This window comes from Galleria mellonella, unplaced genomic scaffold, assembly GCF_026898425.1.
Source record: "Galleria mellonella isolate WM207_F2 unplaced genomic scaffold, CSIRO_AGI_GalMel_v1 utg352, whole genome shotgun sequence".
Lineage (NCBI taxonomy): Eukaryota > Metazoa > Arthropoda > Insecta > Lepidoptera > Pyralidae > Galleria > Galleria mellonella.
The window spans coordinates 7,318,490-7,335,627 of NW_026442084.1; the positions used below are offsets into that span (position 1 = coordinate 7,318,490).

A 17,138-nucleotide genomic window follows, 5' to 3' on the forward strand; every position below is an offset into this window, starting at 1 on the left:
CTGAGTCGACGGGTTTAAGCTGGTATCTAGGTGTTCCCGTCCATAAGTGACAGCAATATTTTATTTGGGGTCAGATTTACGATTTATAGAGCATTAATTGTTATTAACCATATTTAAAATGACTAATTACTGTGCATTAGTCACATTTAATGGATTCGAGAACACACAGGTGTCACAAGGAAAACAATGCGGATTATTTGTATATTTAATTTATTGAATACGGTAGAAATGCTTCGTAGTTATTAATGGAAAACAAATACATAACAAACAGACGGATCTAGGAACATATACCGACCGCAAGCCGCCATGTTACATTTGGTGTTTAGGCAACTTTGTTTCTTTATTTTTTTTTTTTTTAATAATTAATCATGGTATAATCTGTGAACTTTAATAAACTACACTGCACATCACTAGCGTGCTTTTTTTATTGTTTGTAAACAGGCAAAGGTCGTATCTTTTGTCATTTGGTTCATTGTCTTATAATAACAGGCAACTTAGCGTTTTAACAACTTTTATAATACACACTCAGTTGTCTATTATTATATACAGACATATCTTTTTTTTTATAACAATCAAATGTAACAATACGATTGCGGCATAAGGTTTGGCTTTCTCCCAAAGCCAGAATATAATTCTCTTTATATATTTCAAATATAATTTTACCAAAAGTGGATTCCAAAATTTTCTTTTTAAATTTTACTGGAAAAATTATTATTAAATTTTTAAATCGACCTCCACCAATTATTTAAGTCGATAGTTATAAAATTTAATGCTGTAAAACTGTAGAAATTCCATTAATTTTGTATATGTTTTTGGTTAAAATCATTCGGTCTCCACATTGGTAAAATATATAAAATAATTTGACTAGAAATAACACAGTTTTTATATACTTAACTTGACAAATCATTAGTATGAATTTATTATACAGTCGCACTTAAAAAATATCCTTAAAAATAAAAAAAAAAAATAAAAAATCAGCGAGAACGACTAGAATAATATTACAACTAAAATAATATGAAATGACTAATTATTGGAATGTTTAAAGAAGACTTAAAAGGAACTTTTCATTATATAGAATGTATATTTTATTAGTTTTACAAAACCACTCTCATATTACCTTAAAATTTTGTAACGACAATAAAAGTTTACAAAACATGTTTGTTAAACGTGAAATAGAAAAATTATTATATATTTTATAAAATAAAAAAAAAGTGTATTTCTAATTTTATTGTTAGGAATTTACTCGAATTATCTCCAGAAAAGTCACAGTTCTATCTTAGATTAGTTCAAAAATATAATCTTGTCACGACAGTCACCCAGACTGCAGATTGTTCTGCATTCCAAGTGTTGTTGTTGACATTTTTGTTATTTTATTACAAATATTTTTGTTACACATTTCACTAATTAATATTATATGAAAATATCTGTTTTGTTTAAAAACTAGTTAATACAATAAATAAATTACACAAAAATTCAATTACATTATATTTAACAAATAAAAATCGAAATAGTTTGACACTAATTCAAAATAGGAATTGTAAACATCATAAATTGAGAGACAATTCTGTTATAGTTTTAACATTGGTGAAAATCAAAGTGCATAACGGTGCGACTGTAACAACTGATTATGTGCTTTGTACCCGAGTGATATAACTCTAATGTATTTGTAGTCATTTCTTTCTCCTCACAAACTACGCTTAATAATAATTTGTACTGATTTATTATTTGTTCACCAACCTCCGTTACCTTTCACGCATTGGTATATTTATATTAAATTTGTACTATTGTTCGTCTGTCTAATGTCACACTCTAGGTACAAAGCGTTTAGGGAAATAATTCTGAACACAATGCCGATACATTTTCACTACATTCAATGAGACTCCTCTGTAATGGTCGCGTAACTTCGCAAATAGTAAAAACTGTGGCATTGAACTCTATAGCGTGTGGTTCCACAATACCCTTCTCGTGTAGAACTTACGCGGCCATCGTTGGATCGTCACCACGCGTACATTTTTTATTAATTTTGTTATTATTTAAAACGTTATTAATATAATTTGTTGTATCGCGCGCGGCGGTCTCGGCTCGGCAGCGGCGGGCGAATTTGGCTGTTCTCGCAGGAAGACTAGTAGGAAGATGGCTATCGAGAATAACAACTGTACGAAATTACCAGACCAGAATGTTTTGCGTCTAAATGGCAAGGTTTATTAGGAACTATTATAGCTTTGCGTCACTGAGTTTTCGTAAATTTACGTTTGTACAACAAGGACTTCTTCAAACAAGTGGAACTGTAAAACAACAATGTCTTGTTCGACAAAAGCGTAATGTTTAGCTTTACCCTGATCAACAATCACAACATTATTTTTAGTATCAGGTGTCAAGCCTCTAAGTGACCGCTCCCGAGCCGTTCCCACCGCGACCTCTAGTTTTTAATTTAAATTACAACTTACGTACATACATAGGAACTTTGTTTAGAAGCTGCATGGTTTGTACAAGCTAACCTCCACACTGATCTACCGAATAATGAATTATTTAAACAAACTTTGTTACCTTTTTACCCATCAAATAAGTCTTGATTACCAAGATAATAATATTCGGCGAACACTCGCCTAGTCTTATTCATCTCCACTGCGCCGCTGAGGTATATAGTTTACGTTTCAGTCTTTTGTAAATGGTGTTTACGCTTGATTAATTACTTTAAAACTTTTCATTCATGTAAACGAACCTTGAACAATTGGAGACTTCATAATTGTGTTTCCTAGATATTCTATAGTAGAAAACATAGTTTTTAAAACATTTGTAAATATATTGTTTAATTACTCTAAAGGTAAAGGGGTCACATCGGAGAGGAGTAAGACCAGTATCGCCTGCAGTAACATAATAATATTATGTTATCGATTACAATACAAATAAGTGTAAATGAAAGCCCGGCCGAACGACTAAAGGGGCTGGACAGAGCTGCGCCCAAATCCAGACCCGAAACAATGACCCGTATCATGATTGGTGTATTACACAACAAAAACAGTCTGACCGAGCCCCACGACCACATATCTAATCAAATTTAATACTAAAATTACGTTTAATGTTGATCACTGCCCAATAGTACGTATCTTTGTGCTTTAAGTCACTCGTAGACAACAATAAATAGTATCGAGTAGCTACTCGTAACATGGGCGCCGGTCTCCGTCCGGCGCGGCGTAGTAACGCGGTAAGTATATTTGTACTTTATGGTAACTCGAAAATATAATTTATACAATAACAGCTAATATAAAACCTAACGTCGTGAGGTAGAGCGGTTGTCGTAGTACATGTATGAGGCGTGGTGCAGTGGCACCCGGCTCGTCGGCCCGTACTGTGGTGGAGGGCGAGCCGTCCGCGGCGCGGCGACGCTCGCCGCCGCCGTGTCGTGCCACCGAGGCGCTCGCTCAGTGATCAACATCGCACCGGTACTACGACGCTATCGTGAGTGCGCACTCACCGATATAATACGTTTAAATAATAATTATTCCTAGGGTGTATTTCTTCTCCCGATCGAAATCGACGTTTCAAAAACTCGTCTCGGACCGACCCGACGGAACATCGAGGAGATAATAATAAATAATCGAATTTATAAGCGGTAACGTTTCATATATCACCCGTTCAATATAATTCTCAATATATGAAGTTAGACTCTGACAAAAAAAAGAGGCCGGGGGCCGCCGCGCGGTGTGGCGCTCGGGCGGGCGGCCGCGGACAGCTTCTCCGATTATAATTACGTCTCATAATATTTTTCAGCAATCGCTTGAAGGCACACAGCGTTAAATGTAGTTAGTACAGTTCAGCGATCGTAGGCGCGCGCACGCGGCGGTGTAGTCGCGGGCCGCGGGCGCGCGCGTGCGTCGGGCGGCGGCGGCGGCGGCGGCGGCGGGCGGCTAGGCCGGCGTGAGCGTGAGCGTGACGGTGGCGCGGCGCGTGGCCCGCCGCCGCACGGGCAGGAACACCAGCGCCGGCACCAGGCTGAGCGCGCCGCCCGCCTCCTCCACCACGAAGGGCTGCATGGTGAGCGGCGCGTGCGGCGCGCGCGGCACGGCCAGCAGCGCGCCCGCGCCGCCGTGCGCCGCGCGCAGGTGCGCCTCCAGCGCCGCGAAGCCCTCGGCGCGGAACTCGCAGCGCGAGCACGAGTACTGCGCCTCCGCCTCCGCCTCGCCCGCCGAGCCCGCCTCGCCCGCCGACCCGGAGCTCTCGCCGCCCTCCGCCTCCGCGCACCCGACGCCGTTGTTGGGCTCGTTGCCGATCTCGGAGGACTCGTTCACCTGCTGCTGGGCGTGCGCGCGCTCGTGCGCGAACAGGAACGCGAGCACGTCCGTCGTGAACGGGCAGTAGGAGCACGCGTACGGCTTGTCTCTGGCGAGCAGGTCTAGGGGTCTCGGCGGCGGCGGCGGCGGTCTGGCTGGCGGCGCGTGTTCGGCCAGCAGGTGTGCGCGCAGCGCTCGCGGCCCACGAAATCGGCGAGCGCACAGCGGACACGGCTCGGCGGGCGCGGCGTTCGTCGGCGCCGGTGGTGCGGGAATACCGTGCGTGTTATGCTTATGCACGCGTAGAAAATATTTGCTGCATAGCTCCTTGTGGCAGATGTCGCAGGTGACGCCGCCTAGTTGCGTGCCGCTCTCTAGAGAGATGCCATGCATACGTTGCATATGTGTGCGCATGAAATATTTATTGCACAGCTCCTTATTGCAAATTTCGCAAAAACTAGACCCTGAAGAAGAAGCACGACGCTCGTCAGGTGGCGGCGGAGACGAAGAGGGTGGGCGCGGACCAGGATCGGAAGGCTCATCCGAGAGCCGCTCGGCCGCGAGCTCGTTCAGCTGCGAAATCATCGTTTGTAATTTCCGCAACTCCTCACTCGCAGAACCGGGCGACACAGTGCCGCGTTCCTCCACAATTAAATTTAACGGGCTCGTTTGACCATCGCGTAGAGCTGCCTCAAAATCTTCTTCGCACTCGCGTTTTACTTCGGCCATCTCTTCTGGATCAAATGGTGGTGGGAGCGAGTGAGACCGAGGAGGAGTGTCAGGTGGTGGAGCCGGAAGCGCCGGTGGTGTCGCCAGTGGTGTCGTCAACGGTGTTGGTGTACCGAGTGGCATCGGTGGCGTTGCCGAAGGCGGGGACAGATCCGCTGCGGGCGATGGATGTGCTGGGACGCCATGTCTTCTCTCCCGATGCGTTCTTAGAAAATATTTATTGCAGTACTCCTTACAGCATATTTCGCAGAACGCCTCCGGGTTAACGACACCGAGTCTCCGTAGCGCGTCAGGCTGAAAACCAGCCTCGCGTGCTCTCCTCGCTGAATCTGGTGAGAGACGCCGCGGTGTTCCACCCGACTCTTCATCTGAGGCCCGCCTCGGTGGGGATGGTTGCGCAGGCGGCGGAGCAGCCGGTTGTGGTTCCCCACCATCGTAGATCCCATGCTTGTTCGCCCGGTGGGTCTTCAAGAAGTATTTGTTGCAGAACTCCTTGCAGCAGAGGTCACAGTAGGCCTCGGGATTGAATATTCTAGGTGGTTCGTGACGGGGGAGCAGACGGAATGCGGCTAAAGGATCGAAGGTGGGGAGGGCGAGTTCCCCGAAGGCGAGGGCGCTCTTGTAGATGTCGGCCATCTTGGCGTGCAGGTCGAGGGGCGGAGGCGGCAAGGGCTGGGGCGCGCGCGTCGGCGCCGCCTGTTTGCGCCGCTTTCGCCCGGGACTGCCGCCGCCGCTCTCCAAGTCCAGCTCGCGCTTCACCGCCGGCGCGACTGACATCGCGTCACCGCCGCATCTGGAAATGAGATATAGCCTTCTTTAGTGATTACAGAATTAACACGTAATGAAAGATAGGGATACATTTTGATAGAACAAAGTCTTCAAAGACAAATGAATTGTAAGGAGCTGCTGGGTGACTATGGGCGGCGGTAGTCACTTACCATCAGGTGAGCCGCATGCTCGTTTGCCCCCTGTGTTGTAAAAAAAAGACACTTGTTACTCTGGGGGATTTACGGTGAAGAACTAAATATGAATGATTATCCTACAAGATTCCCATGGAATTAGTCACGATGGGTCAACTGATATGCTAGCTTTTATCCTAACTAGCTAGCAGCTTACCGTTTACTGCTATTAAAAAAAATCTATAATTTTAATGTATTGTAATCTGTGGTAGTACATACAATAGAATTTTTTTATATAATAATGTGTTTGTTGAATATTTGACGAATATTTATAGCTGCTTTACGTACATACATTATTTTGTGTTTCAATATGCTACTTTTCATAATAAAAAAGTTGAGTTCTCGTCATCACCAAAATATAGTATGACGAACGCTTGTAACCGAAAAGTTATTTCCCTGCACCTGTGGTGTATAATTTTTCTTCATATATATATATATATATATATATATATATATATATATATATATATATATATATATATATATATATATATATATATATATATATATATATATATCTACCGTTATATCTCTAGGTGTAATCTTAATACATAAAAATCCAATGTCACGCCATAATGTGTTTTCATTCTAATCTCCAAAATTACTCGACCGGGGGGAAAGGGATTGTTAGTAGAGACTGAGAATCCTATTGCTAGCAATACACCCAACCAGGTCGATCTCCTCGTGGTTCTCCCTGGAAACTATCATGGTTAATTCCTGATGAATTCATCATGATGGGCTAACTGGCCTGTTTTCATTTTATTATATATATATATATATATTGTATTTTTTTTGATGGGGTAAAATGGTATGGTAACACCTCGCCTGCGCTAACGGGATACGCTGGCGGAGCACCAGTGACGGGTGATAGATGAGAATGAAAACAGGCCAGTTAGCCCATCATGATGAATTCGTCAGGAATTAACCATGATAGTTTCCACGGAGAACCGTCGACCTGGTTGGGTATGTTGCTAGCAATGGGCTTCTGAATCTCAGTTACTAACAATCCCCTTCCCCCCATTATATTATATTACAAATACAAATTTTTAATATATTTCTTATAAAATACTCTAATAATCGCATTTTAAATAATACCGTAAAATTGATAAAAGATTAATTTTTTTTATTTAACTTCTGAAGTAAATTAAAAAGGTATTTACATTAATATCTTAAGCCTATATTACATATAAAAAAATATATATATTAAAATATATAAATTATTAACAATGTAATTATATAAATTATTTTTTGGTTCATAAATGAATCTTGTAAGATTCTTGTTAGACGTACCTACTGTATTCAAAATGATTTATTTGCGCTTCTTTCATTTATAGTCCGTAGCAACATTATTATCGACACTACACTGTCAAACACTATTCATTTTAAACAAATGTCAGAATTCCAATAAATTGTTAACATTCGAATTTCAAATTGTTCAAATATGTTGTAATAGCGCCACTTCAAATTACAAAATTCGAACTCATAACTTGTAACCGTCGTACGTGACGATTCGAAATATTAATCCGTAATTGACATTCGATAAATAACTATTAACGCGTCATGTCGTTTGCGCGTGCGCCCAAAACTGACGTGTTTTTATCTAAAATAGTGTTGGGTTATTTTTTGGGTAGAAAATGGCAAAAATCGTTTACCCCACCCGGTCGCCCCTCGAACAAGGGGTCGGTGCATTATTAAACGGAGCGGTTTACATGACGCAATTCAACATTTGATTGTAAGTTATATTTATCACTAGCTGTATCTCGTGACTTTGCCCCTGGTTATATCATGATGGTCTTCTAGTTCTCCGAATGTCCAAGTTCGGCGTGTTGTGCATAATGTATACAAGTCAATAGACAAAAGTTGTGTTTAAAAGAAAGACAAGCAAAACCTTCTTCAGTATCGACAAAAGTTATTTAGGTCAAACTAACAAGCTATTTTTTTTTATACAACTTAGAATGGCAAACAAGCTGACTGCCCACCCGATGGAAAGTGGTAACCGTCGCCTATAGACATGAGCAGTACCATGGATATAACAGAGTATACTGTTTCGCCCATGATACCCCCCCATGCGTTGCCACTCCTGAGGCCTCAGGTGTTATTCTTCTGTACCCAGTAAATTCACGCCATATCCCACCCTTCAAACCGAAACACAGCCATGCAAACACAGCTGTTTCACGGTTGGAACACGAATGGGACAGAGGTACCCAAGCAATCGACTTTTAACATATTCGTTATTAGACTAGTAGATAGATATTGTAACTAAAATATATGTATATTGCTATATGTTATCCAACAATACTTTTCATATCCATAATAACAGGGTTAATAAACTATAAAAAATACGTCATTCATTTTGACATGTCAACAGAACTGAAGTTAATTTTAAGGCAAAATTACTGTCGAATTGTTTAGAATGAACTGTTTTTAATTTAGCAGAGGGAGACTTTGTACAAAAGTCGATTGCTTGGGTACCTCTGTCCCATTCGTGTTTCAACCGTGAAGCAGTTGTGTTTGCATGGCTGTGTTTCGGTTTGAAGGGTGGGATATGGCGTGAATTTACAGGGTACAGAGGAATAACACCTGAGTCCTGAGGAATGGCAACGCATGGGGGGTATCATGGACGAAACACTATACTCTGTTATGTCCATGCTACTGCCCATGTCTATAGGCGACGGTTATCACTTTCCATCAGGTGGGCCGTCAGCTTGTTTGCCATTCTAAGTTGTATAAAAAAAAAGTTCCATTGAAAAGTATAAAACACCCAACAGATACCTATTCATTTTTATAAAAGTTTATAAAAATATAAAAACTCTATTTGCGCCATGTAAACCGCCGCTAATAGCAAACAACACGAATACTTTCCGAAAATTTGGAAACTATCGCGAGGGCGGCTCTCTGTAAATACGTCGGTCCCTTTCGCACTAATACAAATACATATAATTGGCGTGCCCCCTCTCTTTCTATCCCCCTATCTCTTTATATAATTATGATTATGAGTAATGGCACAATAAATTTGAGTTTAGAAAGTTTGTAAAGATGTTATTTACGGATATCTTCACGCCTGTGATTACTAGGGGATAAGATGTTTGCTCCTTGCTCGGCTTCACAGTTGGCTGGAATCTTTTAAAGCGTTTAACCTGCGTATTGTGGGGGGAAAGGGATTGTTAGTAACGGAGTTTGAAAGCCCCATTGCTAGCAATATGCCTTATTAGGTCGACCTCCGCGTGGTTCCCCCTGGAAACCATCGTGGTTTGTTCTAGTGGAATTTGTCACGATGGGCTGACTAATGTGCTTTCATCCTCACCTATCACCTCCCACTGGTGCTCTGCCAGCGTACACCGATAGCGCAGGCTTGGATTACCATTTCATTATCACGCATTAAAAAAAAACCTCAAAAAGAGGTTTGCACTATTAAAAATTAGTCATATTATAAAATAAAGAAGTCAGGTGTCATACTCGATCAATAATATTGATTAAAACACTTACATTACAATTAAAACACATACAAGAGGGGGGGGGGGGGGGGTAAAGGGATTGTTAGTAATGGAGACTGAGAATCCCATTGTTAGCAATATACCCAATCAGGTTGACCTCATCGCGGTTCTCCCTGGAAACTATCATGGTTAATTCCTGATGAATTCATCATGATGGGCTAACTGGCCAGTTTTCGTTCTCATCTATCACCCTTCAATGGTGCTCCGCCAGCGTATCCCGTTAACGCAGGTGGGGTTACCATACCATTTTCACCCATCAAAAAAAAATACATACGAGATAACATTGATAAAGTATAGCTGTATGTATGGATGTCGTAACCGCTCCACGCGCCACGCGGCTCGATGATTTAAAAAAGCGAGCGCCAACTTTTTGGTATTTTTATTTGATATAAACAACCGCGGGCGGCGTCCGTGGACTCGGTGTTTTTTTTTTTCCAACGGCCAAAGTGAAAAGTTTTATATTAAAAACTCTGAAAAACAAGTTTAATTACTTCGCCGGAGTAGACATCAATTTGCCTTATTAAAGTGTTATTGTAATTTAAAATGGGCAAACTTGATTTTTTATTGTTTACCTTCCGTAATGTTGTTAAGAGAACTTTTTAAATTTCTACCCATTTATTTATTTTTTAATTTATTATTTAATTTCTATTCTTAATTGACGGGGACTATTATCCTTATTGCTTAGCTTAAGCAATAAGTGGCAATGTGTTGGTTACATAGCTCGAAGAACTAACAACCGATGGGGAAGAAAGGTTCTTGAGTGGCGATCCCGTGCATGCAAACACATTGTAGGACGATCCCCCACTAGATGGAGTGATGACCTTAAATGTATTGCAGGTAGTCGGTGGATGCAGGTGGCTCAGGACCGTTCCTTATGGCAGTCCATGTCTAACAGTGGACGGATAATGGCTGAAATGACGATGATAATGATTATCCTTACTAATATTATAAATGTGACAGTGAATTATACCAGAGGGAGACTTTGTACAAAAGTCGATTGCTTGGGTACCTCTGTCCCATTCGTGTTTCTACCGTGAAGCAGTTGCGTTTGCATGGCTGTGTTTCGGTTTGAAGGGTGGTATATAGCGTGAATTTACAGGGTACAGAGGAATAACACCTGAGTCCTCAGGAATAGCAACGCATGGGGGTATCATAGTCGAAATAGTATACTCTGTTATGTCCATGATACTGCTCACGTCTATAGGCGACGGTTACCACTTTACATCAGGTGGGCCGTCAGCTTGTTTGCCATTCTAAGTTGTATAAAAAAAATGTTTCTTTATTTGTTAGTACTTGACGTCTTATGAGTCAACAACTAACTGCGGTTGCCAATTCGCCTGCCAAGCGTGGCAACGACTGGCAAAACCCCCCAAGGGGAAGGCTTATGTTCAGGAATGGACAATTAAAGGCTGATATGAAAAAACCCAAAACAATTACATTTATTCGCAAGCTTACCTAATATTTGTTTCAATTTGACATAGGCCTCTATCGGTTATAGGCCAATATTAAACACAGGCTACATCGTGTCCCAGGATTCAAACGGTAATCCTAACAGGGTAGAATATAAATTACAACATTATAAAAACACCTTTAGGGATAGAATACGTTTTTTTAAACAACAAAGAAATACTTTTTTAATGGATGAAAATGGAATAGTAATCCGCCCGCGGTAACGGTATACGCTGGCGGGGCACCAGTGAGGGATGATAGGTGAGGATCTTAGATTATGTAGATAGAGCATAGAGTCTCAAAATCGGGGCAACTTTTTGTCAGCTAATTGTCAAATTAGCTTACTCGTTTTTTTATCAGTGTTCTATATACTTACGTGACGTGAATTTACAGGGTACAGAGGAATAACACCTGAGTCCTCAGGAATGACAACGCATGGGGGGTATCATGGGCGAAACAGTATACTCTGTTATGTCCATGGTACTGCTCATGTCTATAGGCGACCGTTACCACTTTCCATCAGGTGGGCCGACAGCTTGTTCGCCGTTCTAAGTTATATAAAAAATATATATAGATATGTAACGGAAAATTAATTAACTAGGCGCATGTTTTTTTAGAAAGGATAGCGGGTAAAAGAGGAAGAGGAAGACCGAGGATTAACTACATGGGACAGATAAAGGAAACACTAGGCGTCATGTCGTATAGGGAGATAAAGGATATGGCCTGGGATAGAGCTGGCTGGAGGAAGACGCATGAATTAGTTGCACCGACAAGAGGAAACTCTTAAATGAAAAGAGAGATGTTTTTTATCTTTTTTCATTGTGCATTTATGTCTATTGTTGTTTGTGTTCTGTAAGTAATGCAAATAAATTATCTATCTATCTATCTATTTATCTATGTGTATACAGACATGAATTAACTACGATATTTTCCAATGGGAACCGTGTGGAAGTCGACTTCACCAGGGTGTATTGCTAGCAATGGGCTTTTAGACCTCATGGGTTCTTTTCATTAAAAATATTATGACATATAAAGCCATCATTACGTTTTGCGGAGCAAAAATCATCTTGTAGCGAAGTGAAATGCATTCGAAGCAACAATCCCGCATATATGTATAAAAAAATATTTAAATTTAGAATTCAAATATTTTTAATGTAATGAGCTTTAAAAGATTGTATTAAAAAAAATTAAAAATTGTTTAAAAACTAAACTATGGAACGGATTTGATAAAATTTCTATGAGTCCATCACGTAAACATATTTTTTCAAATAAAAAAAAAAATATCCTAATCGGTCTGATAAAAAACATAAAAAAATACAACCGAAATGAGAACTTCCTTCTTTTCGAACTGGGTTGAAAATAGAACGTCTCGACTTGTTATTTATCGAAGTATCAAGATTTGTATGATCAGTGACTTCACAGTTTTTTTTTTTTGCCTACTTGTAACTTGTAACAATAGGCAACAGCCACAAAGTTATGAGGAGCAATATCTACTAATGAAGTTTAGTAATCGAATTACTATATAACATCAATTCACTAACATAATGACGGACAAAACGGTAGGCACACCCATGCTGTCTATTGAGAATTTTTCAAGTAAAACGCTATATTTTTACGGCAGTCGTTAAGTTTGAAATATCGGTCGTGGGGGCGCGGGGGTGTGAGGGGGCGTGGGTAGGGGGGTAGGTTGGCAAATAAAATAAAAATAAAGGCCGATTACGGCCGACATTTTATAATGGACGTCGAAATGACATGCGGGCGCCACCGCGGCGCGGGCGATGTGTAGAGCCGTCTCCGCGCTGCAAATGTTACTGGGGCATTCAGTGCGCGCGCTTTTTTTTTTGCGAACATTTTTAAAAATGGAACTGATATTTTTTTTAAACGATTTTCAAAGGCTTTAATATATTTGATATTGGTCATCGAATCGTCTACATTTTTTTATGTTACGAAATATGTTAATATTGCATTTAATTTCTAAACTATTATATTACCCAATAATTGTCGCGTAATTAAAAAAATCTGATATATCGGGAATCACGTTCAGAAATCGTCGTTAAATAAATGAAAAGAAATAAATGTTATTGAGATATTAAGAGCGCGCGCTTTTAAAACAAACCTTTTTTTTTTTAATGGATAAGGTATTGTTTTTAAACAATTCTTAAAAGTTTTAATATATTTATGTAAATGAAATTGATTATTTTTTTAATGATTACTAAAGCTGAGTCTTTAGATGTCTATATTTTTTTATATGTTACACAATAACTGTGTAGAGTTGTCTTCGAGCTGCAAATGTCGATGGGACAATGCGCGCGCTTTTGTAAACATTATCTTTTTTTTTTTTCAAATAAAATTGGTCATTCCCTTTGCGATTTCCAAAGGAGGTTCTCGATTCTTCTGTATTTTTTACTAGCTATATCATGCGTCTTCGCCCCCGTGAACCAGTACATGAAGTATCATATGTGATAAGATAAAACCTACCCGGTTATCAAGTTTCCTTCAAATCCCTTCAGCAGTTTTCGCGTGAAAGAGTAACAAATGTCCATACATCCAACCTAACAAACTTTCACATCTATACTTATAATAAATCTGTAGAGAGGTCAATTCTGTACATGAAATATATTTCCAAAATAACTATCAGGGGCTGATCAGTGATCGATACTAATGCCAAAAATGCAATCAGTAAAATTTTTGTCTGTCTGTCTGTCTGTATGTTCGTTATAGAAACAAAAACTACTCGACGGATTTTAACGAAGCTTGGTACAATTGTTCTTCATACTCCTGGGCAGGTTATAGTATACTTTTCATCACGCTACGATCAATAGGAGCAGAGCAGTGAAGGGAAATGTGTCTGTTACGTCAAAACCATTGAACCGCGAGGAAGGACATAGGCTACTTATTTTACGAAAAACGACGGAAACGCGGACGAAGTCGCTGGCAACAGCTAGTATATAGTATTAATAAAATTTTACTCGATTACTGTGCTGTCTCCGTGCTTCATGTGCTTGTAAGAAACTTACTGCGTACTTTAAAAAAAAACAAAAAAAAAAATATATTGTCATTTTTAAACAACTTTCAAAAAGAATTTCTTTTTATGCAGCTTAGAATGGCAAACAAGCTGACGGTCCACCTGATGGAAAGTGGTAACCGTCGCCTATAGACATGAGCAGTAGCATGGACATAACAGAGTATACTGTTTCGCCCATGATACCCTCCATGCGTTGCCATTCCTGAGGACTCGGGTATTATTCCTCCGTACCCAGTAAATTCGCGCCGTATCTCACCCTTCAAACCGAAACACAACTGCTTCACGGTTGACGAAACACGAATGGGACAGAGGTACCCAAGCAATCGATGACCAAATGGGTGATGACCTTTTATCCGCCATCAACGTCCAGAGGAACCCAATATATACGAGGTCTGTCCGGAAAGTTCGTATAAAAGTGTTCTGGAATGCGAGAAAGAGGAGTGGGGAGGCCAGGTAAGCGCAGGACCCCTTCCTTATGTCCCTAACAATGCTTCAGTTCTGGTCTGACCGCCGTGCGGTGCGAACTGGCTTGTCACGCCATCTGTGAAGTTACCTCTTAACGAAACCCCGTCGGCATGGAGCCCGCTTCCGTTGAAGAGCAGCGCGTCGTAATCAAGTTTCTCTCGAAACTCGGCAAGAATGGCCGTGAAAGCAAAGAGTGGAAGACATCCGGGGAACCACGAACAAAAAAATCAAGAAAATCCCGCTCAAATGTCAAGACAATGTTGATTGTTTTTTTCGATGTTCGGGGGATTGTCCATCAAGAATTCGTCCCTCCAGGCCAGACAGTTGATGGAAAATTCTACGTCGATGTGCTCAGACGCCTCAAAGCTCGTGTGGCACGAGTTCGTCCAGAATTGGCGCGAGAGGGGCGTTGGATTCTTCACCACGACAATGCCCCTGCCCACACCTCTCTTGTTGTCCGTGAGTTTTTGAGTAAAAATTCCATTACGGTGACCGAACACCCCCCCCTATTCGCCGGATTTGGCCCCGTGTGACTTCTTCTTGTTCCCAAAAACCAAATTGGTACTTCGGGAGCGGCATTTGGGGGACATAAATGAGATAAAAAAAGCTACGACGGGGCAGCTGAGAAACCTACAACCAGAGGACTTTCAAGGAGCCTTCTCACAGTGGAAACGGCGTTGGCACAAGTGCATTATGTCACAGGGGGAGTACTTTGAAGGGGATAAAATTGATTTACCTGAATAATTGTAAAATAAAATTTTTAAAAAACTTTTATACGTACTTTCCGGACAAACCTCGTAGATATCGGATCGGTACCCATATTACCCATGCCTATAATGTCTTTTTAAGTAAATTTTTATTCGTTTTTTTATTTGTTTTTTAAAAGGCAGGAGGCCGACTAGATGCTAATTAGTTTCTTTCAGGAATTTAGACCATTTATGATGTTTTTTTATAAAAAAAATTCAAAGATTGAGTACAGTATCTTCATATAAGGTTTTTTTTTTAATTGTATTATTCGTTTCGGACTTATCACTGAAATCCTACAAATGAAGCGCGTAATCCCATACATACAAATAAACAAATTGTACAGTTACCACCAAAGTTTACATACATAATTAATAATAATAATAAAATATTATGGAGGAAACAATAGTTTTTTTATACAACTTAGAATGACAAACAAGCTGACGGCCCACCTGATGGAAAGTGGTAACCGTCGCCTATAGACATGAGCAGTACCATGCACATAACAGAGTATACTGTTTCGCCCATGATACCCCCCATGCGCTGCCATTCCTGAGGACTCAGGTGTTACCTGTACCCAGTAAATTCACGCCATATCCCACCCTTCAAACCCAAACACAGCCATGCAAACACAACTGCTTCACGGTAGAAACACGAATGGGACAGAGGTGTCCAAGCAATCGACTTTTGTACAAAGTCTCCCTCTGGTAAATCCACCTGTATCCACTGACTCTCTATAGTTATAATTAGAAATATATTTAAATATAATAAATAAATAAATAATTTTAATAAATAAAATATTAGTTTTCTTTAGTAGAGTTTATTGATTGGTTTATTTAATAAAACTTAACAATCTCGCTTTAATATTGGATTCCTTTTAGAATACTTTTGTGGTTATAAGCATTTAGAGATATATTCTATATGTCATGTAAATATATATCTAACAATTTATCAAGTAAAATAATACTATATACACTTGTGGAAAAAATAAAAAGATAAAAAAAATCCTTATTTTTTGGCGATCTTTAAAAGGCTGTATCTTTGACAAAAATGGCCGTATTGGATTAAAAAAAAAAAACAATTTGAAGCTTAAACATTCTAATTTTTTATTCTAGGAAAAACATTTTTTTTTTTTCAAGTAACACGTATCGTGCAGTCTTAATGAATCTTGAAAAAACAAAAATATAAAAATTTTTTTTCGATTTTATTTTTGGTGTACGAACTTGATAATATTTTTTTCCAATTTAATCACCTTATGGATTAGATAGCTTGTTTATTTAGGTTTAATTTTGTGTCTTTTTTGTCTCAATACGACCATTTCTCGCTAAGCTACCGGATTTTAAATGAAAATGGATTATTTTCTCTTATTTCTATTATTATTAAATATATTTCTCTTTTCTATTATTATGAAAATAAATAATAATAATGATAATAGTAATAATGAATGTATTGTATGACTAACAAAAAGAAATATAATGTGTGCCACAGTAACATAAAATGGTCACAACTCAGTTTATTGCTTTGCCTTCAAAAGAGCAAAAACAAACGGTCAAAATCAATTACCAGTCAAAGTGTAGTTAGTGACATTTTCAATTTTATAGAATGTCTATGCAACAAATCTAAAAACACATGATTTTAGATAAAAAAAAAAATATCCAAAATGCTTCATAAACGACGGTATTATGAGGTATGAAAAATTTTTTTAAAGTCTGTTAAAGACGTTATCTAACAAAACGTGTACCTACCGTCGTTTTACTAATTTACTCGCTTCATAATTATACAAAAGTGCGTAAGTAATTAAGGAACTAGAATAATATTGTATTAAGGAAAATAATAATACTAAATCATTCGGTTACACGTAATTATTTTTTTGTGATTCACGTTAACTGTTTACTAACACAGTTGTTACAGTAACTGTTCGTATGAAATATTACAACCACATAATAAGAAGCCGACAAGGGACCGTTTAAATAAACAAAATACAAAGTTAAATTGAACAATT

The 17,138-nt window shown here is 39.4% G+C and overlaps 1 protein-coding gene across 2 annotated transcripts in view; it reads right to left on the reverse strand.

Moving 5' to 3' along the window:
- The window catches only part of LOC128201143 (zinc finger protein 579-like), a 77,295-nt gene continuing 60,157 nt past the window's right edge, over positions 1-17,138 (reverse strand). Inside the window, exons 1-2 of one of the 2 annotated variants that reach the window (XM_052897087.1) lie at positions 7,250-7,531; positions 1-5,793 (exon numbers count right to left, since the gene is read on the reverse strand). In XM_052897087.1, the coding sequence (XP_052753047.1) occupies positions 3,909-5,793; positions 7,250-7,287 (1,923 nt within the window). In that variant the 5' untranslated portion in view covers positions 7,288-7,531 and the 3' untranslated portion in view covers positions 1-3,908. Of the gene's footprint in view, positions 5,794-7,249; positions 7,532-17,138 lie in introns of those variants that run through there. The other variant, XM_052897088.1, reaches the window with a different exon arrangement.